The 23,777-nt window shown below is 65.9% G+C and overlaps 2 protein-coding genes across 2 annotated transcripts; both read left to right on the forward strand.

Annotated features, from left to right (window-relative positions):
- The first annotated feature begins 537 nt into the window (after positions 1 to 537).
- On the forward strand, positions 538 to 7,926 carry KAT2A (lysine acetyltransferase 2A). The gene is made up of 18 exons (XM_072886025.1): positions 538 to 787; positions 1,902 to 2,025; positions 2,118 to 2,263; positions 2,632 to 2,721; positions 2,849 to 3,030; positions 3,318 to 3,509; positions 3,667 to 3,773; positions 3,921 to 4,028; positions 4,119 to 4,255; positions 4,393 to 4,601; positions 4,676 to 4,802; positions 5,105 to 5,215; positions 5,294 to 5,437; positions 5,750 to 5,864; positions 5,974 to 6,010; positions 6,179 to 6,242; positions 6,436 to 6,520; positions 6,756 to 7,926. The coding sequence occupies exons 1-18, from the start codon at positions 560 to 562 to the stop codon at positions 6,947 to 6,949; spliced, it is 2,400 nt and encodes a 799-aa protein (XP_072742126.1). The 5' UTR covers positions 538 to 559; the 3' UTR covers positions 6,950 to 7,926.
- Positions 7,927 to 8,676: 750 nt separating this feature from the next.
- On the forward strand, positions 8,677 to 13,209 carry DHX58 (DExH-box helicase 58). The gene is made up of 12 exons (XM_072886038.1): positions 8,677 to 8,844; positions 8,959 to 9,160; positions 9,278 to 9,468; positions 9,704 to 9,820; positions 10,042 to 10,168; positions 10,257 to 10,439; positions 10,526 to 10,782; positions 10,929 to 11,078; positions 11,359 to 11,520; positions 11,821 to 12,011; positions 12,260 to 12,356; positions 12,645 to 13,209. The coding sequence occupies exons 1-12, from the start codon at positions 8,677 to 8,679 to the stop codon at positions 12,822 to 12,824; spliced, it is 2,025 nt and encodes a 674-aa protein (XP_072742139.1). The 3' UTR covers positions 12,825 to 13,209.
- The last annotated feature ends 10,568 nt before the right edge of the window (positions 13,210 to 23,777 follow it).

The raw sequence follows: 23,777 nt of genomic DNA on the forward strand, positions 1-23,777 counted from the left end.
TTGGGCGGGGGCGTGGCGGTGTGGCCACACCCCCTGTTTACAGTGAGGAGGCGGGGCGCGTTGGGCGGGGCCTCGCCCCACATTTGGCGGAGAAGGCGTGGCCGAATTCCACATTTGGAAGAGGCTGCGGGGCGCGTTGGGCGGGGCCTCGCCCCATATTTGGCGGAGAAGGCGGGGCTGCATTCCATATTTGGAAGAGGCTGCGGGGCGCGGAGCGCGCCGTGCAGCGCCGAGCGTCGCCGAACCGGGCACGGTACCGGTTACCGGAGCGAGGGAGGGGGGGGCTGCTCCTCCGGGCAGTGATGGCCCAGCACCGCCCCGGGAGGGGCTCTCGGGGCGGTCGGGTCCCGTCGGGCCCGGCCCTCGAGTCTCTCTGGCCGGTTCACGCCGCCCGCAGCCCCGGGCGGGAGCGGAGCTCCCGCCCGGGGCTGCGGGCGGCGTGAACCGGCCCCGGGAGCACCGGACCCACCCCCCCACCCCCCCCCGCCGCGGCGGACTACCGATCCCGGCGTGCCCGGCGCGCAGGCGCAGTGAGCGCGGAGCGCACGCCGGGCCCGGCATGGCGGAGCCGGAGGCCGCGCAGCCCGGGCGGCCCCCGCCGGGCCCGGGGACGGTGGCGGGGAGCGGCGGGGCTGGGAGCGGGGCGGCGGCGGGAGGAGCGGGGTCCAGCGACCCGGCGCGGCCCGGGCTGAGCCAGCAGCAGCGGGCGAGCCAGCGCAAGGCGCAAGTGCGGGGGTTCCCCCGCGGCAAGAAGCTGGAGAAGCTGGGGGTCTTCTCGGCCTGCAAGGTGGGCTGGAGCGGCACCGGGCAGAACCGGCGGGGGGTGCGGGACCGGGGTGCAGGAGGGGGTGCAAGGGCGTGCATGGGTGGGGGATGCAGGAGAGGGGTGCTGAGCTGGGCAGGGGGTGCAGGAGGGGGGTGTAAGGCTATGTATGGGTGGGGGGTGGAGGAGGGTGGTGCAAGGGCGTGCATGGGTGGGGGACGCAGGAGGGGTGCAGGAGGGTGGTGCAAGGACCTGCATGGGTGGGGGATGCAGGAGGGGGTGCTGAGTTGGGCAGGGGGTGCAGGAGGGGGGGTCAAGGGTCTGCATGTGCGGGAGATGCAGGAGGGGGGTGCTGAGCTGGGCGGGGGTGCAGGAGGGTGGGTGTAAGGACATGCATGGGTGGGGGACGCAGGATGGGGTGCAGGAGGGGAGTGCAAGGACCTGCATGGGTGGGGGTGCAGGAGCGTGGTGCAGGGTTGTGCATGGGCAGGGGATGCAGGAGGGGGGTGCTGAGCTGGGCGGGGGGTGCAGGAGGGGGATGCAAGGACATGCGTGGGCAGGGGATGCAGGAGGAGCATGTAGGGGGTGCAGGAGGGTGGTGCAGGGTTGTGCATGGGCAGGAGGTTTCAGGAGGGGGATGCTGAGCTGCGCAGGGGCTGCAGAAGAGGGATGCAAGGACATGCGTGGACAGGGGATGCAGGAGGGGGGTGCTGAGCTGGGCAGGGGGTGCAGGAGGGGGGTACTGGGCTGTGCCTGGGGTGCAGGAAGGAGACGCTGGGCCATGCGTGGCTGGGGGTGCAGGAGGAGCTGGACCGTGCGTGGGATGCAGCAGTGGGTGCTGGGCCGTGCGTGCGCGGGGGGCGCAGGAGGAGAGTGCTGAGTTGTGTAAGGGAGGTGCAAGGACATCCGTGGGCAGGGGCTGCGGGATCCTGGGGCCGCACACAGGAGAGACGTGAGAGCGTTAGGGTGCTGGGTCATGCAGGGTGGGCGCTGAGGAACGCTGGGGTGGGTAAATAGGGGTGGTGGGACAGGTAGAGGAGACTTTGCGGGGGGAGTTGTTTGGCTGGAGAGGGCGCAGCCTTGGCGCGAGGCAGTGCACGGGCTGCTGCGTGACGGCCTGTCCTCTCCCTCGTCCCAGGCCAACGATGCCTGCAAGTGCAACGGCTGGAAGAACCCCAACCCTCCCACCGCCCCCCGCATGGACCTGCAGCAGCCGGTGACCAACCTGAGCGAGCCCTGCCGGAGCTGCGGCCATGCGCTGGGTAACCCCCTCTGCGGGGCGCCCGGGACCCCCCCGGGAAGAGGGAGCGGTGCTGACCCCCCCGGTCTCACTGCAGCTTTCTCTCCACCGCAGCGGACCACGTGTCCCACCTGGAGAACGTCTCGGAGGAGGAGATCAACCGGCTGCTGGGTATGGTGGTGGACGTGGAAAACCTCTTCATGTCGGTGCACAAGGAGGAGGACACGGACACCAAGCAGGTGTATTTCTACCTGTTCAAGGTGCGTCTGGGGCTGGGGACGTTGCGCAGGGGTCCCTCAGCATTGCCGGGGAGCTGGGGCTGCTGTCCCGCTGCTTGTCCTCTGCCCGCTCTGCTGGGAGCTGTGGTCTGTGGCTGTGAGCCGTCCCACCAGCCCAGCCAGAGACCTGAAATGCCGACGCCGTCCTGGGAGCGACTGCTCTCCTGGCCTTGAATTCCCCTGGGAGGGAGGTTTCCAGGGAAGAAACGGGCGTGCTCCGAGGTGGACCCCGGCACCCTCCTGGCTGCCTAAATCGGTGCAGCCCCGCAGCAGCGTTCTGCCACTTCCACCGCTCGTGATGTGCCTGGTTCTTGGGACTTCAGTGACCGTGTCCGATGGTGTCTTCGCAGCTCCTGCGGAAGTGCATCCTGCAGATGAGCCAGCCTGTGGTTGAGGGGTCCCTGGGGAGCCCCCCCTTCGAGAAACCAAACATTGAGCAGGTGAGGCCGCTGTCAGGCTCACGCGTTGCACTGATGACTTGTCCTGCGTTTTGCTGCTCTTGCACGGTCCCCTCCCTCTTCGGGGGGCAGCACCTGGCACCCCTCCACCGCCCCTTCCTCTCCCCAGGGAGTCCTGAATTTCGTCCAGTACAAGTTCAGCCACTTGCCACCCAAGGAGCGGCAGACCATGTACGAGCTCTCCAAGATGTTCCTGCTCTGCCTCAACTACTGGAAGCTGGAGACGCCATCCCAGTTCCGGCAGCGCTCCCAGAACGACGATGTGGCCACCTACAAGGTCAACTACACGAGGTGAGGGCGGGAGGGGTCTGAGCCAGCCAGCCTGGGCGTCTGCCCACTCCTCCCACCCCTGCGTGGGGCTGACCCCTGACTCCCAGGGTCTTCACCTCTCCCCAGCTCTCCCAGGCGAGGAGAGCAGGCATCCAGTGGGGAGGCTGCTTCCAAATAACGTCAGCCGTGACCCCCCGGACGCCTGCTCTCCTGGTCCCTGCTCCCAGCAGCGTATTCCCAGGAGGGATGCAGATGCTCTGGGGTTGCCGGTCCCAGTCCTGTCGCTGGAGCGTGTTCTTGTCTCCTAGGTGGCTGTGCTACTGCCATGTGCCGCAGAGCTGCGACAGCCTTCCCCGCTACGAGACCACCCACGTCTTCGGGCGCAGCCTCCTGAAGTCCATCTTCACGGTCACCCGCCGGCAGCTGCTGGAGAAGTTCCGGGTGGAGAAGGACAAGCTCGTGCCGGAGAAGCGGACGCTGATCCTCACCCACTTCCCCAAGTAGGTGCCCAGCGTGGGGGTGGCTGCTGGGCCGCTGAAGAGGCTCTCCTCTCTCGGGGCGCTCGCACACCGAGAGTGACCGCCTGCGCTCCCCACCGCGTGTGGGGCTGTGCGTCCCCGCTGCCTGCTCGCCGACCGACGTGCCGCTCCCTGCCAGGTTCCTGTCCATGCTGGAGGAGGAGATCTACGGTGAGAACTCTCCGATCTGGGAGGCCGATTTCACCGTGCCGGCCGCAGAGGGTGCCCAGCTGGTGTCTCGCCCAGGTATCTCAGGGAGCAGCCCCCCCAGCTTGGGGGCTGTAGGATAAAGGGCCGAGGTGGTGGGTGAGCCTTGGCCGGTGGCGGTGGCTGGGCTATCGTGGTGTGGCAAGCCTCTTTCTGGCAGTCACGGGCATCGTTGGTCTCTTCCAGCCGCGGTCAGCACCGTTGCTGTGCCCACCACTCCGCTCTTCAGCAAGAAGCTCAGCAACAGCAGCTCTGCCGCGAGCATGGACGCCAGCACCCCAGAGCCCCTGCCAGGTAGGGCCGGTGTGAGCCCGGCACTGGGGGAGCTGGGACCTTCCTTGGTCCCTCTCGGTGCTGGACGTGCCGCTCTGCTCCACGCCCCAGGGGAGAAGCGGAAGCTGCCCGAGAGCCTGACGCTGGAAGATGCCAAGCGGATCCGTGTCATGGGAGACATCCCCATGGAGCTGGTGAACGAGGTCATGCTGACCATCACGGACCCCGCCGCCATGCTGGGCCCCGAGGTACGGGGTGGGGGGCACTGAGGTGGCACCGGTGCTCTCCAGGGCCTGCAGAGCTGCTTTCCTGGTGTGCTGGGGCCTGGGTGGGCCCTCCCGGCGGAGGGTGCACTGGGGTCAGTGAAACCCCCCGCACCCCCCAGACCAGCCTGCTGTCGGCAAATGCGGCACGGGACGAGACGGCCCGGCTGGAGGAGCGCCGTGGCATCATTGAGTTCCACGTCATCGGCAACTCGCTCTCGCAGAAGTCCAACAAGAAGATCCTGATGTGGCTGGTGGGCTTGCAGAACGTCTTCTCGCACCAGCTGCCCCGCATGCCCAAGGAGTACATCACTCGCCTCGTCTTTGACCCGTGCGTGGCTCAGGGGGCGTGGGGGGAGCCGGCACCGGGGGGTCCCATCTCACCCTTGGCCTCGCTGCCCGCAGGAAGCACAAGACGCTGGCACTCATCAAGGATGGCCGAGTGATTGGGGGGATCTGCTTCCGCATGTTCCCTACCCAGGGCTTCACGGAGATCGTCTTCTGCGCCGTCACGTCCAACGAGCAAGTGAAGGTGAGAGTGGGGAGGCGGGTGGTGGGCACGGCACAGCACAGGGGTGGGGAGAAGCGGGGCAGTGGGTGGGGGGCTGCGGGGGGAGCAGGGTGGTCCCACTGTATCTGGGAGAGCACAGGGGTGTCCCAACCCCTGGGGTAGCCCAGACCCGCACGGCGCTGGCTGGCCCCGAGTGGCAGCAGTTGCTCTGGGGACGTCTTCCAGCTGCCCGTGTCCATGGGTGGGAGGGCACCACGCGTCCCGTCCGACTCAGGCTGCCTGGGGGGCCCGGGGGGGTCCCTGTCTCACGGCGGCTCCCCCAGGGCTATGGAACGCACCTGATGAACCACCTGAAGGAGTACCACATCAAGCACAACATCCTCTACTTCCTCACCTACGCGGACGAGTACGCCATCGGCTACTTCAAGAAGCAGGTGGGCTCCGTCCCCCGGGGCGGCTCCCCTCGGCCCTCCTGCCCGCCAGCTCCCTCCCACCTGCCCTCTCCCTCCTAGGGCTTTTCCAAGGACATCAAGGTCCCCAAGAGCCGCTACCTGGGCTACATCAAGGACTATGAGGGGGCGACCCTGATGGAGTGCGAGCTGAACCCCCGCATCCCCTACACCGAGCTCTCCCACATCATCAAGAAGCAGAAGGAGGTACCTCCCGCAGGCAGGCGCTGCCAGGCTCTGCCTGCCCTGGCCCCTGCCGGCTGCCTGCTGAAGGCAGGGGAGAGGCGTGGGGATGTCGGCCCTCGGGAACTGTCCCTTGAATCTCCCCTGGGAGCAGGCTCGTGGGGCGGAGATGGGACGCTGCGGTGGCATTTACGGTGGCCAGGGTTGGCTCTGGCCGTGGGCGGTGGGTGCAGCTGGGGCTCTGGGCCTGTGGGGTCCCACATCACGGTTTGGCTCCCGGGAGCATCCCGCGGTCCCTGCGCGCCTCCCCCCTTCCAACCCTCCTTCCTGCCGCAGATCATCAAGAAGCTGATTGAGAGGAAGCAAGCGCAGATCCGCAAGGTCTACCCTGGCCTGACCTGCTTCAAGGAGGGCGTGCGGCAGATCCCCATCGAGAGCGTCCCTGGCATCCGTGAGTCCTGCTGGCTTCTGGCGGGGAAGGGCTGTCTGGCAGGAGGGCTCCGTTCTCCCTCGCCCAGGGGTGTGGGGCAGACGTGGTGATGTTGACCCTTGATTTCCAGGAGAAACGGGATGGAAACCGCTGGGGAAGGAGAAGGGGTGAGTGCTGTGCAGGGGGGGCTCACAGTCCTGCACAGGGACTCGCTGGGCTGCAGGGGCTCGGCTCGGGCTGCTCTGCGCTCCGGCGCTGGGAGGGGGAGGTGGGAGCACTGGGATGGAGAGGGGCTGGCTGCCCTCAGGCTGACGGGTGCTGGTTTTGTCCTGCAGAAAAGAGCTGAAGGATCCGGACCAGCTCTACAACACCCTGAAGAATCTCCTGGCCCAGATCAAGGTGCAGGCAGGAGGGGACCCTCTGCTCCAGAGTGCCCGTCCCCCCGACAGCCCTCGGAGCTGCCTCCCCTGGGACAGGCTATCCTGGGCTGTGCCCTTGGGGGGCAGGTGGGGTGACCCAGGGGAGCGGGATGGGGAGCAGGCACCCCTGTGCCTGCGCTCGCTGCTGTAACCTGCCCCTGCCCTCTCCCCAGACCCACCCCAGCGCGTGGCCCTTCATGGAGCCGGTGAAGAAGTCCGAGGCACCGGACTACTACGAAATCATCCGCTTCCCCATTGGTAGGTGGTTGTGCCCGGACCCCCGGGGCGGGATGGCAGAGGGAGGACTGGAGCCCCCCTGTCTGTGGGCTCTGTGCTGGGGAGGGGGTGTCCTGGCTGGGGTGATGGGAGCCCCAGGACAGCCCAGAAGAGAGAGGGATGAGTCAAGACCCTCGGCCGGTGTCTGGTTCTGTGGCCGGGGCCGGGGGGCGGCGGCAGAGGCCTGGGGAGGGGCCTGACCCTTCCCCACCCCCAGACCTGAAGACCATGACCGAGCGCCTGAAGAACCGCTACTACGTCACCAAGAAGCTGTTCATCGCTGACCTGCAGCGCATCATCACCAACTGCCGCGAGTACAACCCGCCCGACAGCGACTACTGCAAGTGTGCCAACACCCTGGAGAAGTTCTTCTACTTCAAGCTCAAGGAGGGGGGGCTCATCGACAAGTAGGGGGGCTGGCCTGGATGCGCCTTGGCCGCTGGCACCCCCCTGGGAGGGGCAGGGCTCCCCGTGGGACCTGGCCCCGCTCTGTGGGCAGGGGCTGCTGGAGGGTTTGTTGCTGCTGAGCAGCCCGGGGGAGCTGGGCCTTCCCTTGGGGGGAGCGAGGTGCGGGGAGCATGGGGGATGCCCGGTGCTTTTACCTCCGTGCCGTCGGCTGCCTCTCCTGGGGGTGTGTGAGCAGCGGGGCTGGAGCTGCCTCATGGGGATCTGCCCGGGGCAGGGGCAGCCTCCCTCTCCCTGGGGGCCGGGATCCCCCTGGCACCAGCACTTCCCTCCTCCCCAGGGCTGTGCCTTCTGCCCCGGCTCTCCTCGACAGGGCAGGGGCACACAAGTGCTTTGGTTTTCTGCTTCCGTCCACGCACAGGCAGCCCCTGCCCCTCTTGTTGAATGTATGGCAGGGCTCAGCCCTGCCTGCCCCCGGCTGCAGGCAGAGATGCTGCTCGCGGTCCAGGGTCCTGCTGTGGGGGGATGCTCTGCCCCTTGCTCCCCCCCCCAGCTCCTGCTGCCTCCATCAGCTCTTCCCTCCCTCTGGGGACAGCCCTGCCTCTGCCCTGGGCAGGGGCCCAGCCAGGGTCTGTACCGTGGGCCCTGCCTGCTCCTGCTGCCAGCCGGGGCTGCCCCTGCCCCTGGCCTGGCTGGGGGCGGTGAGGGCTGGGCTGCTCTGGCTGCTGCTCTGGCTCCCGGGGCAGGGGGGTGCCCGGTGCTGCACTGGCCCCCGCTGCCCCTGCTCTGCCCCGGCTGGGAGCCAGCCTCTGCCCCTGCCTGTGGGTTGGCTCCTGCTCGCCTCCCCCCTTGCTGCCCCTGCCTTGCGCCTTGCGGGCTGTGTTCCCCCCGCCCCCCTTTGGGTGCTGGGCTTGGGGAGTGCCCAACCCCAGCATTGACTCGTCCCCCACCCTTGCTTGGTCGCCTGCTGCCTTACCCCCCCCCCCCCCGTGCTGTCATCGCTGTGTGGGTGCTGGTGATGCTCTGTGGCTCGCTGGCCTCGCCGGAGTGGGACCAGCCCCCCTCCCCCCCCTCCCCGCCACCCATTCCACTTGTCTGTTGTTTTGTTTGGTTTTTTTGGTTTTTTGTTTTGTTGTTTTTTAAATAAATGTCCTTGTGCAGACCCAGCTGCATCCTCGGGTCTGGCCCCGCAGTTGGGGGGCGGTTGGGGCTGCACCGGGGCGTGCAGTGGGGTTGGGGAGAGGGACAGGAGCAGCTCAGCGCGGGGAGGACGCGGGGAGCCCCTGGGCTGGCCGGGGGTGCACGGACCGCTTGGGGTGCGCCGGGCTGAACCGGGGTGCACGGTGCTGCCCTGGGGGTGCCCGGGCTGCCCAGGGAGCAGGGGTGGGTTGGGGTGCGGGGGCTGCACCGGGGCGGCTGCGGGAGCTCCGCCCGGTTTCGGTTTCTGTCCGTGGCCGGGGCTCCCTGGAGGGGGGGTCCCGGGCCGCTGCGGGCCGGGCAGGCGCCGGGGCGGGGGGCGGCAGCGGGGCCGCGGGCAGCGCGGCTCAGGCGGGCTCGGCCCCGCTCGGTTCGCCCCAGCCCGGCTCGGCGCGGCCCCGCTGCCCGCCCGCTCCCGGCAGCGCGGCCGGCGGGGCCCCCCCTCGCCGGGCCCCCCCTCGCCGGGGCCGCGGCAGGATGCGCCGCCCGAGTTTCGTTTCCCGGCCGGGCCCGGCGGCAGCGGCAGCGGCCGCGGGATGGAGCTGCGCGGGTACCAGCGGGAGGCGGCGGCCCCGGCCCTGCGCGGCCTCAACAGCATCATCTGGCTGCCCACGGGCGCCGGCAAGACCCGCGTCGCCGTCCACGTCTGCCGGCAGCACCTGGAGAGCCGGCGGGGCGGCAGGGTGGCTGTGCTGGTCAACAAGGTGCCCGCCGGCCCCGGTCCCCTGCCCCGGCGCTGGCGGGGCGGCAGCGGCTGCGGCCGCGGGCTGCCGGGCGCCGGCGGCGGGCAGGGGCTGAGCGGGCTCCGGTTGGCGCAGGTGCACCTGGTGGGGCAGCACGCCGAGAAGGAGTTCCACGTGCTGCAGAAGGACTTCAGGGTGACGGCCGTCAGCGGGGACAGCAGCCACAAGTCCTTCTTCGCCCGCACGGTGAAGCAGAGCGACGTCGTCATCTGCACGGCCCAGATCCTGCAGAACGCGCTGCTCGGCGGGGAGGAGGACACGCGCGTGGAGCTGACGGGTGGGTGCAGGACCCCCCGGCGCCGCTCTCCCCACGGCCGCGCTGGGGTGGGGCTGCCCCGGCCGAGCCTCCGCCGCTGGTGGGGCTCACCCCGCTCCTCTCCCTGGCCCGGTGCAGATTTCTCGCTGCTGGTGATAGACGAATGCCACCACACGCACAAGGAAGCCGTCTACAACAAAATCATGTTGAATTACCTCCAGCGCAAGCTCAGCAGCCAGCAGAACCTGCCGCAGGTCCTGGGCCTGACGGCGTCCCCCGGCACCGGGGGGGCAACCTCCTTCAAGGGGGCTGTAGAGCACATCCTGCAGGTGGGTCCTGCGCCCCCCGTCCTGTGCCGAGACAGGGTGCGACGGCCCCGGGCACAGCTTCTCCTGGGGTTTAGCGGGGCGTCCCTTGGGGTGAGCGCTGATAACCCGGTGTGCAGGCGCTGGGCAGCGCGGGGGGAGACATCCCCGAACTTGCCGGGGTGCCAGCGAGCGCCACGCGCCGCATCGCCCTGGGCTGCCGGGGCTCAGGGCTGGAAGTGGGGTCTCGCCCTCTCAGATCTGTGCCAACCTGGACGCTGAGAAAATCACGTCGGCGCAGGAGGAGCTGCAGCACCTGCAGAGCCACGTCCCCCAGCCCAGGAAGCAGTATGACCTCTGCCAGGAGAGAGCGCAGGTGAGGGGCAGCCGGGGGCTCTGGCCCTCCATCCCCTTGGCACAGGCCGATCTGAGGAATCGCTTGACCCAGAGCTTTGGTGCAGGGGGACCCCGCAACCGTCCGGGCCCTGCCACGCAAACATTCCCTAACCGCGGGCCAGGCTCTCTGGGCTGCGCCTCCAAGGCTGTCCAGAGCAATGTCCCCTACTCCTTGGGTCCTGAGCCCCTCTCTGCTTCCAGGACCCCTTTGGCAAGCAGCTGAAGAAGGTGATGGAGCGGATCCAGCAGTACATGGAGATGCCCGGCCTGCCACAGGACTTTGGCACGCAGGTTTACGAGCAGCGCATCGTGGAGCTGGAGAAGAGAGGTGAGGAGGTGGCAGTGCGGGTGTGACGGGGCAGAGCCGGCAGCCGCAGGGCCAGGCTGTGACCGTGGCATGCCCTGGCCCTTGCCAGCGGCAGAGACGTTTTGTCGCAAGATGCGGGTGTGCGCGCTGCACCTGCGCAAGTACAACGACGCTTTGCTGATCAACGACACGGTGCGGATGATCGACGCCTTCCAGTGCCTCCAGCAGTTCTACGCCACCGAGCGGGACAGGAAGGACCCCACCGAACGGTTCCTCGCCGCCACGTTTGAGGGTAACGGAGAGGCCTGGAGGGGGGTTGGTGCTGGCTGCATTTGGGGGGGGCGAGGAGCCCCCCTGACATCCCGCTCACCTGCGCAGAGAACAGGACGAGCCTGCAGGCGCTCGCCGGGGACCAGTGCTACGAGAACCCTAGGCTGGGCAAGCTGGAGGAGATCCTGCGGGAGCACTTCCAGCCCGTGGGTGCTTCTCGCGGCATCATCTTCACCAAGACCCGGCAGAGCGCCTACAGCCTGCTCAGCTGGCTGCAGGACACGGCCACGCTCTGCGGGCAGCACATCAGGGCTGCCGTCCTCACCGGCGCCGGCTACAGCAACCAGGCCAGGCACATGACGCAGGTGAGCAGAGGATGGGAAGGAGCTGGACAGGGTCCCGGGAGGGATCCGGCCCTAACCCTCTCTGCACACTTTGTGGGTGCTGCGGGTCCTGCCCGGGGCTCGGAGCCCTGCACATCTGCTGGAGCATCAGCCCCCTCTGCCCCCAGCACGAGCAGCAGGACGTGATCAAGCTGTTCCGTGAGGGAACCGTCAACCTGCTCTTCTCCACCAGCGTGGCCGAGGAGGGCCTGGATATCCCCGAGTGCAACATTGTGGTCCGCTATGGGCTGATGACCAACGAGATCGCCATGGTGCAGGTAGCTGCCCGGGCTCCCTCCAGCCACTCTGCCCGGCCCCGTGTCGGGGGCAGCCTGCTGGGACGCCCCAAAGCCCCGGGGGCGGGACACAGGGGCTCTCCCATCCCGCGCCCGCTGGCAGCTCCCTGGGGATGAGCCCAGCCCCTGGCAGAGCATCTCCCTGGCGAGGCGCAGTGGGGTGCGGAGGGTGGATCCATCCTTGCGGGGTGGCACAGGGAGGGAGGGAGGGTCGGCCATGGCCCTCCTCTGGTGACGGCAGCGTTTGGCCCTTCCGCTGCAGGCCCGGGGCCGTGCCCGTGCCGAGAACAGCGTCTACTCTGTCCTCGCCAAAGCCAACAGCAGAGAGGTGTCCCGAGAGCTGCTCAATGAGGACCTCGTGGACCTCATGGAGAGGGCAATCAGAGCAGTGCAAGCCATGCCCGAGAAGGAATACCGCCTCAAGGTGAGTGCTGGGCTCTGCCCTGAGCACCAGGAGGGCCAGGCAGCTCCTGCCCGCGTCTGCTGCTTGGGCACAGCCCTCTGCGCCCTGGTTTTGGCTGCCTGCTCTCCCCTTGGGGCAGCACCGGCTCCTGGGAGGAGGCCGTGCGTGCCCATCCTGCCCTGCCCATCCTGCCGTGCGGCTCGCGCTCTCTGGGACGGTGCATCTCTCCGTGGCCATGTGTCTTGCCATGTCTGCCATCTGCCCGAGCCCATTGCCCTGCACTGACCCTCGTCCTCCCCACCGTCCTGCCTCCCCCCGCAGATCAGGGAGCTGCAGCGAGTTGCCGTTACCAGCTGGCTAATGAAGGAGGCCAGGATCAGCGAGAGGCGGCGGCTGCACGACCCGGACGCTGTTTACCTCTACTGCGTCAACTGCAACGCAGCGGTGTGCCGCGGCAGCGACATCCGCACCGTGGAGGGCATGCACCACGTTAACATCAACCCCAACTTCAGGTAGGAGCTGGGTGCTGGCAGGGGCGAGCGGGCAGAGCCTGGCTGTCTAGCGTCACTTGCACGAGCTGCCGCACTCTCCACCCAGGACGTGCAGGGGGTGGCAGCAGCCTGCTGCCAGCTCTTTCTTGGGGACACCAGTCCAGGGAGGTCACGGGGGCTTTGTAGGACTGTGCAACTACAGTAGCACACCCCCGTTTCTGTCTCCTGGACCATCGTCCTTAGAGTGTCGTTCGGCCCCTTCCTTGCAGGTTGTATTACAGAGTTTCCTCTGGGAAAATACAGTTCCAGCGGACTTTCAAGGACTGGGAGCCCGGCTGCCGCATCGTGTGCAGTGAGTGCAGCCAGGTGGGTGCGGCAATCCCCCCGTAGCTGCGGCCCAGTCGGTGTTGGAGGGGCAGGAGGGGCCGTGCCTTGTGCCCCAGCTTCTGGCTGCGGAATGGAGCTGTATCTGCCTTCAGCACGTGCCCGTGTGATGTGCGTGCTGCGCACGCGGGACACGGACACGGGCAGCTCTCTCCAAAGGGGCACGTACCCCTGGAGCAAGGAGCTGCCTCCATCCCAAGTGTGCGTGGCCCTGCAGCCCGGGGATGCTGCACCGCAGGCTGCGTGACTGTCCCCTCCCTGCCCACACAGGACTGGGGAATGGAGATGATCTACCGGCAGGTGAAGCTGCCCATCCTCTGCATCAAAAACTTCGTGGTGGAGACGCCGGCTGAGAAGAAGAGGTACAAGAAGTGGAGTGCTGTGACGTTCCCCATCAAGGAGTTTGACTACGTGGAGTACTGCTCCAGCACCCATGGCCAGTCCTTCTAGCGTGGGCTCTGCTAGAAGGGGACTATTCCCAGGCCACCTCCTGGGACAGTGGGACCCTTCCCGTCGCCCTTTGCATGGGACTCTCCCTGCAGGCCCATGCAGACAGAAAGCCATGGCTCACTCCTCTTTTCCTCGCTGGACCGAGCAGAAAGGACAAGACACTGGCATGGGAAAGCACCCGAACCCTTCCCTGCCTGCTGGCAGCTGCTCCCCATGCCACTGCCTTCCCTTCCTGCCCCCCAGCGCTGCCAGGCTTGGGGGGCTGTCTCCATGGCCAGCCCGCTGCCCTGCCAGGAGAACCAGCCATTTCACATGGACCCAGGACACGGCCCAGCGTTTCTCTGGCAGCTTCTGGTCTGCTTTGCGAGTTCGATGGTCGTCCATTAAAAACATGCGCATGTGCTGGGAACGAGGGAGGCGCTGATGGTTTCATTCATCGCGAGAGCTCGCTGTGCGCAGGCAGGTTCACTGCGGGACAGCCCTCGCGCCGGAGCCGGACCACCCCATCACCTGCTGGACAGCCAGCTCCCACCGCGCTGGCAGCGCAGGGGTCCCCGGGGAGTGCCTGGAGCAAGTCACACGTGTGGGGCTGCCCCAGTCCCACCCCTCCCGGCAGACACTGGCCTGAGCAACCCACCTCACCCACCCACCCACCCGAGACCAAACCTGCCCGTGGCCCAGAACGAGCCTCAGCCCCTCTGGGGCAGCTCAGCCCTGCAGGAACGAGCCTGGAGCTGCGGGTGGATTTGGCCGCCTGGCAGAAGTGAACGGGCTGCTGAGGCCGGACGGGCGAGCAGCGCGGTGCGGCTGGAGTCACCCTGCCCGGGCGCCCGGGCTCGGGGCGGGGGTTGTGCCCCTGCCCCTGCCCCGGCAGCTCCGGGGGGCCCCGAGGGCTGAGCTGGGGCCGCCCCGCGGAAGCGGGGCTCGCCGGGCCCCTTGCTTCCGAGCCGGGGGGGGGCCGAGGGAGCCGCAGGGCTTGCGGCGGGACCCCGGGCCCGGGCCCGGGCCGGCCTCGGGGGTGGGGCTCGGTGCCGGGGGCTCGGGGTCCCCGCGGCCGGACCGGGATGCTGCAGCCCCGGATCCCCGTCCGCCCCCGGCGTGCTCTCCCGCCGGCGGTCGCTAGAGGGAAGCCCCGGCCCGGCCCGGCCGCGGGATGAGGGCGATGCCCGGGGAGCCGGGGGAACTCCCGGGGCAGCGGGCCCGGCCCGGGGGGTGCCGCCGGCGGCGGGAGGATGCTCGTCGGTGCCGGCCCCGGGGACCTCCCGCTCCGGTACGCAGCGCGGTTGCTGGGCGAGTTACGGGCCGCCCCGGGGGGTGCGGGGTGGGATGCGGGAGCGCTGGGGGCCGCGGTCCGCCCCTGCTCCAGCCCGGCCCTGCTGGGCACAGGGGGCTCCCGCGAAGGGCGAGGGCGGCTTTTCCACCGGGCACCGGCGGCTGCCGGGGCACCTGGGTGCCGGAGCGTCACCTCTACCCAAAACTCGTCCCTTCTCCGGGCGGCCACCCCCGGAGCGCGGTACCCCGGCACTGCGGCTCCCCGGTTATCGCCAGCAAGGACGGGCGCTCGGAGCAAGCGTGCTGCTCCTGCCTGACTTTGAAGGCAGCGGCTTCTGCCATAATGAGGCATAGCCCAGTTTCAGGTGGAGTTTGCCCCTGGGGAAACATGAAACCAAACTCCTGTTCATCAGAAACTGGGTAATGAGGCCGTTCGGGTTATTTGTAGCTCTCTGTGGGCTGGGATGGCCTCTCCTACCTCTCCCCAGGCAGAATCCCACCTGCAGGGACCCCGGATCGTTTTGCCAAGCTCAAATTGCCCTGATTTGTGCTCGGAGAATCCAGGCTGTGAGTTAACCTGATGGGTGCCTGCAGCACTGGGTGGTACGACGTCTCACCAGCCTAGATGGATCCGGTTGTCTGCTTTGGTGCCCCAAACCAGAATTTCTGCAACATTGATCCAAACTTGCCCATTTTTGAGGGGATGCACCTGACCCATGGGATACAGGGCCAGGACAGCATCAGTCTGTGGGACTCTGTGAGTTTTGCAAATGGGTCTGCAGCCAGTCTCTGCTTGTTCCTCGCTGTGCATCTCTGCTTTAACGCCAGCCCCATCTGGCTTCTCCTTCCCGGGGGCTTGGTCACCTTGGGCCTGGTGGCAGGGAGCAGCTGAGCTGCAGCGATTGGTGCTGCGACCTTGGCCAATGTCCTTCAGAGCCGGCATCCTTCAGAGCCGGCATCCTTCAGAGCCGGCCTTGCGTGGCTGAGTCCCCAGACTGCCTGTGGCCGGGCCAGCCTGCGTGAGGGTGTGGGGACGCGCATCCCTGCCACCCCCATTAATCCACCCTGGCTGTCGCAGGCAGCCTCCTCTGAGCGTGCTGTCGCTGCATCCCTCAGCCCAGGGCAGAGGCAGTGGCTGCTCCCCTCTGATCAGCCATTCAGGTCACTCCCGCATCGATCGGGTCTGGAGTGTGCTGATAAATCGGCTTCAGAGCCACAGGGACTCAGGGAGGCTGAAAGTCCATGTCTGACCCGGTCTGCACGTTGTGGGGCTGCCCAAGTGCATCCCCAGCCCCAGCCTGCTCCCGGCAGGCTCTCCCCGTGCACCGGCAGTGCCTGTGCTTTGCACCGCTTGGTGCAAAGCACCGGCAGCGTGTCAAGCACCCGGTGCACCGGCAGTGTCTTTGCTTTGCACCGCTCATCCTCCCTCCATGGGTCAGGTCCCCAGCCAGGGAGGGCCTCTGCTCCCCTCCCTCCTCGCACAGCCCAGGGCCGGGCTCCCCCGAGGGGGCTGCACCCTGCCCTGTCACCCCGCTCCTGTCGCCCCTGGAGCACAAGCGTGGCCGTTCCTCCACGGAGAGCGACTGATGTACCCGGCCCTTCGGGCAGCGCCGGGCAGGCTTGTCCTGTGATTAAACCAGCCTGAAGCCCCACTTCATCACTCCAATTGCCCTGTCAATAGCTGGGCATTAGAGAGGACTGTTGGACCGGTTCTTGCGCACTGACACATCCCCTGTCAATAACCTCTGGATTTAAGTCCGTGGCTCGGAGCATCTTTGCTTATCTCAGCTCCCTGAAGCACTTACGTTCCCGGCCATCATAACTCCCTGCCTGTAAGTGGAGACAGGCACCAAAACAGCTGCTGCAGCAAGTTTTGCTGGCGAAAGTGCAGCGAAGGTGTTTTCCGCCTGCTCTTCTGCAGGTGAGCTTCCCGCAGGTGAGCTTCCCGCAGGCTGCCGGGCCAGGGCTTGGCGTGGGGACGGGCACAGCCCACAAGCTCCCGCATCCTCCTTCCCCAGCACCCCTCATGCCTCTGGCAGCCGTGTGTGCTCACAGACCTCTCCGGAGCGAGGGCAATGCAACGATTTATTTTTATACAGCCCATTTCATTTATCATCAGTGCATCAGAAAGCGACAATTCACCTTTCAATGCACCAGCTGAAAAAAACCCAGCTCCGCTCTGCTTGGCAGAGCCTCAGATTGGCCCTTTCCTGAGGCTGGGTGTTTAGCAGAGACTTAGAGCTCAATCTGTTTAGCTTATCGAAAAGTAGCCTGAGATGTGACTTGATTACAGTGTGCAAGTACCTTCCCAGGGAGAAAACTGCCAGGTATTAAAGGGCTCTTTAACTTAGCCGAGAGAGGAATAATAAGAATTGAGCGCTTGAAGATAAAGTCAGACAAATTGAAACCCAAAATCAGGTGCAGGTCTGCAGCAAGGAGGGTACAGAGCGGCTGGAGCAGGATCCCTGGGTGCCTTTCTCAAAGCGATGCCCTGGCTGGACGGTGGGCGCCCAGGGCCGGGGGTCCTGACCCGGGGGGCTGCTCCGTCTTGCCCCTACGGCTCTGGCCCTGCACGGACGCAGGCTTGGGCAGCAGCAGGATGAGTCCAGTGGCATCTGTGGGCAAGGGGGATGGGGGACTGAATTTTGCTTCCCAGGCACATCTGAAAATCTTGCTGTCGCATGGTATCTCTGCCAGAGCCCGGGAGCACGTCAGCCCCCGAGGTGACCTTTCCCGGGACAGCTGGAGCCTCCCTTTCTGTACCAGGGGAAATTCCAGCCTGGTGAAAACTGCGCGTCGTGGAGGAACTCGATCCTGAAAACCAAAAGCCCTCTCTCCACGCTGCTCCTGCCTCCCCTCTCCTCCGCTGCCGGGAGCGCGGGGGAGCCCACAAAGCACGTGGGGACCTCCTCATCTTGCTCTGCTCCGCTGTCCCCACGACCAACGGCTGCACGTCTAATGATTCCCCACCAGGAGTTAATCTTGACTGTTAGCATGTCAGGCTGCCAGCAGATTAAACAAGGGGATTAGCATCAAACAATTTCCCTCCCGCCCCGAGCGGGGAGGCAGGAAATATAATCACTGCGGTTTTATTCAGCTTAGGCTAAAAAAGCTCCCTGGCATGTGGCCGGGCGCTGCCAGCCGTGCCGGTGGCACAGGGAGGCACGTGCCCAGGGCACCGCGGGGGCACGCTACCAGGGGCTGCTCGTCCCAGGGGGCTCGGGGAGGTGACCCTGCTGGGTGGCACTGGGGTAACCGCTGCAGCCTGTGCTCAGGGTGCTGGGTGCAGCTGCGGCTGGATCAGACAAACCCATTGCCTGGCTGTGAGGGCTGTATGTGCGCAGGGGCTGGGCTCGGGGCAGGGGCTGCAGCCATTCACCAGATGCCCCCAAGGAGGGCACAAAAGCCGGGGCTGGAGGGGGGAGGCTCCCAGCCCCCGGGCAGCACCCGAGCCGCCCCAGCAGCTGCCGGCCTGGGCTCAGCCGTGGACAGCGGAGGATGGAAGCGCCTTGCAGGTGCGAAAACAAATCCGTCTTCAACAGCTCCCAGGTTCCAGAGCCAGGGGACGGTGACGCAGCTCTGATCCGACGGCTGCGGTGCTGCAGACTTGCCAGCTTTCGTCCCAAGCTTCTTCCCTACCTGCGATCACAGGATCCACTCTCAGCACCGGGGCACAGTGCTGCCCTCTCAGACACTACACAAAAAGCAAACCAAACCCTCTAATCCAGGGTGTGCGTTTGATAAAGAGAACTTGCACAGCGTGGCTGGTGGCAGGGGCAGAGCAGCCAGCCCTGTGCTCGGCGCAGAGACTCGACGTCCCTTCAGAGCAAAGCGCTGCGGCGAAGCAGCCAGCCTTGCGTCCCCGCATCCTCTTTGGCCCAAATCTCCTCGGTCCCTGGAGGTTACTCGGCCGCTTTCATCTGAGGAGCATTTCCAGGGCAGCCAAGTCCCTGGTCAGCCGAGGAGGATGGGCCCACTCGCTGAGACCAGGCAGCGGCTGGGCCGTGGGCTGGCAGAGGGGCCGGTGCCCGGGGTGGGCTCGGCACGGGGCTGCTTGCAGAAGCGCTGCCCTGGGGAAGGGGGTGGCCCGGCGGCGGTGACTGGGCTGGCGTGTGGCTGCGGGGAGGGCGAGCGCAGTCATTTGCTTCCTCATCAGAGAGCCGAGAGCAGCAGAAACCCCACAGAGATCTGCCCTCCATGGCCCCTGGGGTTCTGGGTCTGAGCCGGTGTGGGGGTTCCTCCTGCCCGGGAGGGGAGATGCTGCTGAGAGTTATTCCTGGAGGGGGACTTGCCATGTGTCTCCTGCTCCTCCAGTGACGGGCTGCCTGCTTCTCCCGTACTCGAGACGGGACCTGGCAAAGCCATGGGCTGCTCCCCAGCAGCAGCACAGGAAGACGCGGCTCTTCTCCCTGCAGCCGCCTCCCCCGTGCCACAGCCCTGTGAGCGGGAAAGCTCTCCTGCCTCTCCTGCTTCTCCTGCCTCTCCGGGCTCGCTGCTTTTAGGGAAACTCGTGGGAACCTCCTCGCCCTAAGACCAGTCAATTGGCTGAAATCGGCCGAAAGGACCTGGCGGGCACTGATGCGCAGGCAGACGATGCCCCGTGCATGCACACCTCGCTTTTCTAGGAAGCCGGGCTAAAAATATTGTCCTAGGGCTGCGCCGTGAAAGACTGGGCAGATCCTCGGCTACTGGAAGCCCGAGTGATTTACAGCCCGTAGCCTGTGCACGGTCCCAGCCCTGCTGTCCCTGGGGCTGGGATGATCCCGGCACGCGGCAGCCAGGGCCGAGGCCAGGGCACGTCTCCGTTGGGCAGAAGAGCAGGGAGGTTGCAGGTATCCCCTTCTCCGGCACTGCTGGGGGGTTTTGCCTCTCTTATTCTTGCCATTTTTTACGTGACTCCCTGCATTTGGCCTATGCATCAGCAGGACGTGGGGAAGGGAGGGGGTGCAGCACAGTGGGGGTGAGACCCAGGGACGGCTCGGCGGGTGCCGGCACAACCCGGGGGCACCCACGGCCCAAGCTGCGATATTGGAAAATTCCCAAACAAAATTTCATGCGCTAAATCTCAGGGCTGCAATTCTGCTGAGACCTGGCTTTATAATTGGATCTGTCAGAAACCCGTCACACTTAACGTGCAGCTGCCAACACACCGTGCGGCTGCTCGCCGCGCTCCGCGGCTGGCGCCGGCTCTGCCCCTCTCCCTGCCCCTCGGTGGGCAGAGCCCCGCGGGCAGCACGGGCTCCCCGGCCCAGCTGCGCTGCCCGGCCGGGAAAGCCGTGTCCTGACGGGCCCACGGCCCCGACCCACTGCAGAAGCATCCCCAGCTGCTGCCGCCCAGCCCGGCGTTGGGAACGGCCGCGACGGGAGCGCTGCTCATCCCGCCCGTTCCGGACACCGAGCCCTCGGCGTTCAACACGCCAACAGCTCTCTCCTCCCATTCGGAGCCGTGGGCTGGGAATACCTGGGCTCCTGCCCCATGCCGGGGCTGCCGGCTGCAGTTGCAGGTTCCTCTATAAAGAGGCGGGGGTTTTTGCACCCGAAGGCCGTGGGCTGCGCTGCCACTGTGGGCCCGGCGGGTGCTCCCAGTCCATCGCGCCTCGCACGCTGCCCGGCTGCTTCTCCTCCTGCAGCTGTGGTTATTTTGGCAGAGGGTTTTTGTTCCTTTGTTTCCCTCCCACGGTTTCTCTGCTATTACCCAAAACGGGGCACGGCGGGGCAGTGGCGGTGGGAGAGAGCAAGGAGCTGCTTCTCCTTCCCATCCCATGCGGGACCACTTGCCGCTGCAATCTGAGCAAACTCCAGTCATGGTTTTTAAGTCCTTTTTGTGTTTTATGCAAGAGGGCGGCACTTGCCAGGCTCACGGGAGAGGCAGCACAGGTAACGCGGAGGCTCCTGCGTGCCGGCCGTGCGGTCGGGCAGGTCTGGTTTGTAGTTTCTGTCACCGAAGCCTGGCATGCTCGGCAGCTTTGGGGGAAAAAAAATGCATATTTGAGCACGTTCCAGTGCAGAGCCCCGGGCTGCGCAGCGGGACATCGCAGCCCCTTGGTCAGGTCAGGCTGTGCCTCCCACCCATCCCCAAAGCCCCTGCAGAGGGGCCGGGGCATTCGGGGCTTCTGAGGAAACATCCAGGCTTTTCCAGGAAAAGGTCAGGATTTCTGGTTCCTCTCTCTGCCCCAGAAACCAACGCTTAGGGCCAGGCACTGGGGAAATGTGGCCGCCTGGGATTTTCCAGCTTGAGGACAGATCCAGCTTGAACCTGAACATCCAGCCCTGAGAGCGGGGCGGTACGGGCCAGCCCCTGCTTTGGCTTGGTGACCACCCAAGTTTTGCCTCACAGTGCCTCAGTTTCCCTCTCCACCACTGGGAAGGCGGTGGGACGGGGACAATGCTGGCAAAGCCGCGGAGGTGTCGGCGAGGCGTGGGAGCCCAGCAGCCTGCGGCCACCAAGGAGGAGTGTGCCTGTGTGTTCTTCACCTGAGTAATCAAAACCTTTATCCAGTGTTTGATTAAAGGCCACGAAACATATTATCTTTGATTCTTTTGCTTTATTTTTGTTCCCTTCATTTGTCCCTTGGAGATGAGGGTTGCTCTGGTACTTATTAGTCACAAAGCCCTAACCTCGCGCTGCGTTCTTGCTATCTGAGAAATGAATTATTAATGGTGCATTAAACAGAGACTGGAAAGGGGCCCTGGGACACTGATAATCAGGAGCTAATTGAGGAAGAAATGAGATACCGCTCCCGTTGCAGAGCGAGGACCATGCAGCGCTGCGATACCAAAGGTGACCCTGCTGCAACTCCTGGGCCGACTGCGCCAGGCTCTGCCTGTGCAACACTCACCGATGGGTCATGCGTGCATGCTCGGCTCTGGCCGGGATGCTATTCCATGGCCGGGATGCTCTGCCCTGGCCGGGATGCTCTGGCGTGGCCGGCATGCTCTGCACGGTCCCCATGCTCTGCTGTATCCCACGCGTGCCCTGCCTGCCGTGGGTGCCCGCAGCAGGCAGGGCACGTGCAGCGCCTGTCGCTGTGCAGGCAGGAGGGTTGCAGCAGCTGGGTCGCAGGACAGCCGCTCCTGAAGGGAAAAGGCAGTCAGGCACCATTTCTCCCTGCGCTTCAGCTGATCCCAGGTGAAACGGCACAGCCGAGGAACGGCCCTGGGGACGCGGGGGGCCCGGGAGCAGCGTCCGTGGCCGTGGCAGTGTTTTGCAGGAGGGATGAACGTGGCCGTTGGAGTCAGGGGATTATCACAGATTTTTTCCAGGCTGCCCACGAGCCTGCAGAGAGCCCAGCCCAGCGCTATGCCGACATGTCAATTGAGGCCCAGCAGAGCTCGGCTGTGGGGCGGTGTGGGGAGGAAAGGATCTTTCCCAGGAGACCAGAGGGACCCCACGATGCGCGGCCCCCAGCCCCTCCGGCACGGCAGGGATGGGAGATGAAATCCTGCGGTCTCGAGGCAGAGGCTGCCTGGGCAGAGCCGTGCGGTGAGGCAGGAGGGCTCATACCCCGACGTGTTGTTTATTTATTTTCCAGTATGTCACCTGCCATCAGCTGTGTCCCCGCTCCCCTGCCTTGCTCTCGGCTGGTACAGGAAGCTGCCTGGCACGCCGGCAGCTGGGGAGCAAACAGCGGCATCAGCAAGCAGGAAGGTGCGTTAATAAAACATGCCGGCAGCCTGGGCTGCGGCAGGGGCTGGCACATGCTGGGGGGGGCTGGCAGGCACTGGTGTAGGGCTGGCACGCACTGGTGTGGGGCTGGCACATGCTGGGGGGGGCTGGCACGCACTGGTGTGGGGCTGGCACATGCTGGGGGGGGCTGGCACGCACTGGTGTGGGGCTGGCACGCACTGGTATGGGGCTGGCACCCGGGGCTCAGGCAGGCAGCAAGAAGACATCAGACAAAAGCGTTCAGGCCGCTGGAAAGCTGCTGCATCCCGGATTTTTGGCATGAAGCAGCTCTGGGGGGCTGGTCAGGAGCGCCCGACTACAGGGACGAGGGTTCTTCCTTCGGGCTTCCCATCGGGACTTGGCAGCAGCCCGGGCGCCCAGGGCGGCACCTCCGGCTGGCACAGGCTGCTCCCCGTGTCCCCGGGGACGATGTCCCACCTCGGCAGCGGCTGCTCAGGATGCTGGAGCCCGCCTGGACCTCAGCTGAACTTCTGCACAAGTGACTGGGGGCTGAAAGATTTCCATCATCTTTTATTTATTCTCTTTTACTGTTTTGTCTACACAGCTTTGAGCCACGGGCCTGTCAAATTTCTCCTCTTCCACCCCAGCTCCATTAAAGCACAAAAAATGTCTTCTTTTAAGCCCGAGCCAAACGGCAAACCTGTGCGAGCTGTAAAACTTTCTGCAGCAGCTGAGGCGACGCTGTGACGAGTGCTGCGGCACGGATGATGTCCCCTTCTCGCTGCTGGGGAGCTGCAAAGCTCTGAAATGGGCTCTTGCTATCGGGACTGAGGGCTCAGGGCGCAGGCAGGGGCAGCCGGGGGGGTTGGTCCTGGGAGGGCAGGGACAGGGCACGACCAAAAATAGCGTTTATTTTCTGTTATAAAACATACTGTCCCTGTTGCTAAAGCGGTTGGGGTTAATACTAGAAGGCGTTGAGCAAATCACAGGTTTTTTCTCTGTGCCTCAGTTTACCTCCTGGAAAAGGGGGTCCCAGCAGCTCCCCTGCAGCGCAGGCAGCGGGCGGGCAGGGCAGCGGAGCCCTTGTGCCCGGGGCTGAGGCTTTAACGGTGAGCGGTGCTGCTGCGGTGGTTGGTGGTCCCTGGGGCTGAGGGCTGTCTGGGGGCCGGGAAGGAAAAGAGAACTAGGTTTGTTCTGTGGGGAAATGGTTATTTCTGTTGCTGGGATGGAGTTGGCCTCGGTGATGTTTCGTGAGGCGGGAGAAACCTTTTGGGAACCGGCGGGCGTGTGCGGCTCTGGCGGCAGCGAGGGGCCGTGGGGCTGGGGGAGCGGCCGTCCTCCCAGCACGGACCCCGACTTCTTTCCGTGGGCCCGCTCCTGTCCAGCCCTCCCCTGCGAAAGCTGCCGTGATCCACCAGCCAGCGCCCTGCGGGGGCTGCCCACGCTGCCGGCACGAAGTCCCCACCCAGGCTGGGGCGGCTGGGCTTACGGTGCCGGTTCCCTGTGACCCAAGGTGCCGGCTGGGGCCGGCGCTGCTCCCCCGGGGCTCTGCTGGGTGCCCCCGCTCGGCGCTGCGAGGGCAAGGCTGGCCCTTGCTCCCCTGTCTCCGGCACCACGTGCCGCAGGGGTCCCGCTCGGATGCGGCGACTGGGTCTCGGGGGCTGGAGAAAGATGGGGGGAAGCCGCCGTCATCGGCCACCCCGGCCACGTGCAGCGCACGCCTCCGCCGCTCCACACGAGGCCAGCCTCAGCCTGGCGCAGCCCCGGCGCGTGCCGCTGCCTCCCCTCTCCAAACCCTGGCGGCATTTTGGGTTTGAGGCGCGACTGTCCCGCTCCCCTCCCGGCGCCGGTGGGCTCCGCTCCGCTTCCCCCGAGCGCCCGGCCGGGGGTCCCCGCTCCGGCTCCACTCTGACATCACGCCGAAGCAGCCGCAGTTGGTCCAGACTCCTCGCATAAATATTTATGCAGTGATGCAGTGCTCTTCTAAATATAAAGCTTTATCTAGAATTTCATTTAAACATTAAGTGTAGATAATTTATTTATAATTAATGTAG

The sequence above is a fragment of the Ciconia boyciana genome, chromosome 22 (genome assembly GCF_034638445.1).
Source record: "Ciconia boyciana chromosome 22, ASM3463844v1, whole genome shotgun sequence".
Lineage (NCBI taxonomy): Eukaryota > Metazoa > Chordata > Aves > Ciconiiformes > Ciconiidae > Ciconia > Ciconia boyciana.

Coding starts and splice junctions, on each gene's coding strand:
- KAT2A (XM_072886025.1), top strand. CDS start 560: ATGGCGGAGCCGGAGGCCGCGCAGCCCGGGCGGCCCCCGCCGGGCCCG. Junction 3,510..3,666: donor ATCCTCACCCACTTCCCCAA/GTAGGTGCCCAG, acceptor GCTCCCTGCCAG/GTTCCTGTCCATGCTGGAGG. Junction 6,521..6,755: donor AATCATCCGCTTCCCCATTG/GTAGGTGGTTGT, acceptor CCCCACCCCCAG/ACCTGAAGACCATGACCGAG.
- DHX58 (XM_072886038.1), top strand. CDS start 8,677: ATGGAGCTGCGCGGGTACCAGCGGGAGGCGGCGGCCCCGGCCCTGCGC. Junction 9,161..9,277: donor CACGCGCGTGGAGCTGACGG/GTGGGTGCAGGA, acceptor GGCCCGGTGCAG/ATTTCTCGCTGCTGGTGATA. Junction 10,783..10,928: donor AGGCCAGGCACATGACGCAG/GTGAGCAGAGGA, acceptor CTCTGCCCCCAG/CACGAGCAGCAGGACGTGAT.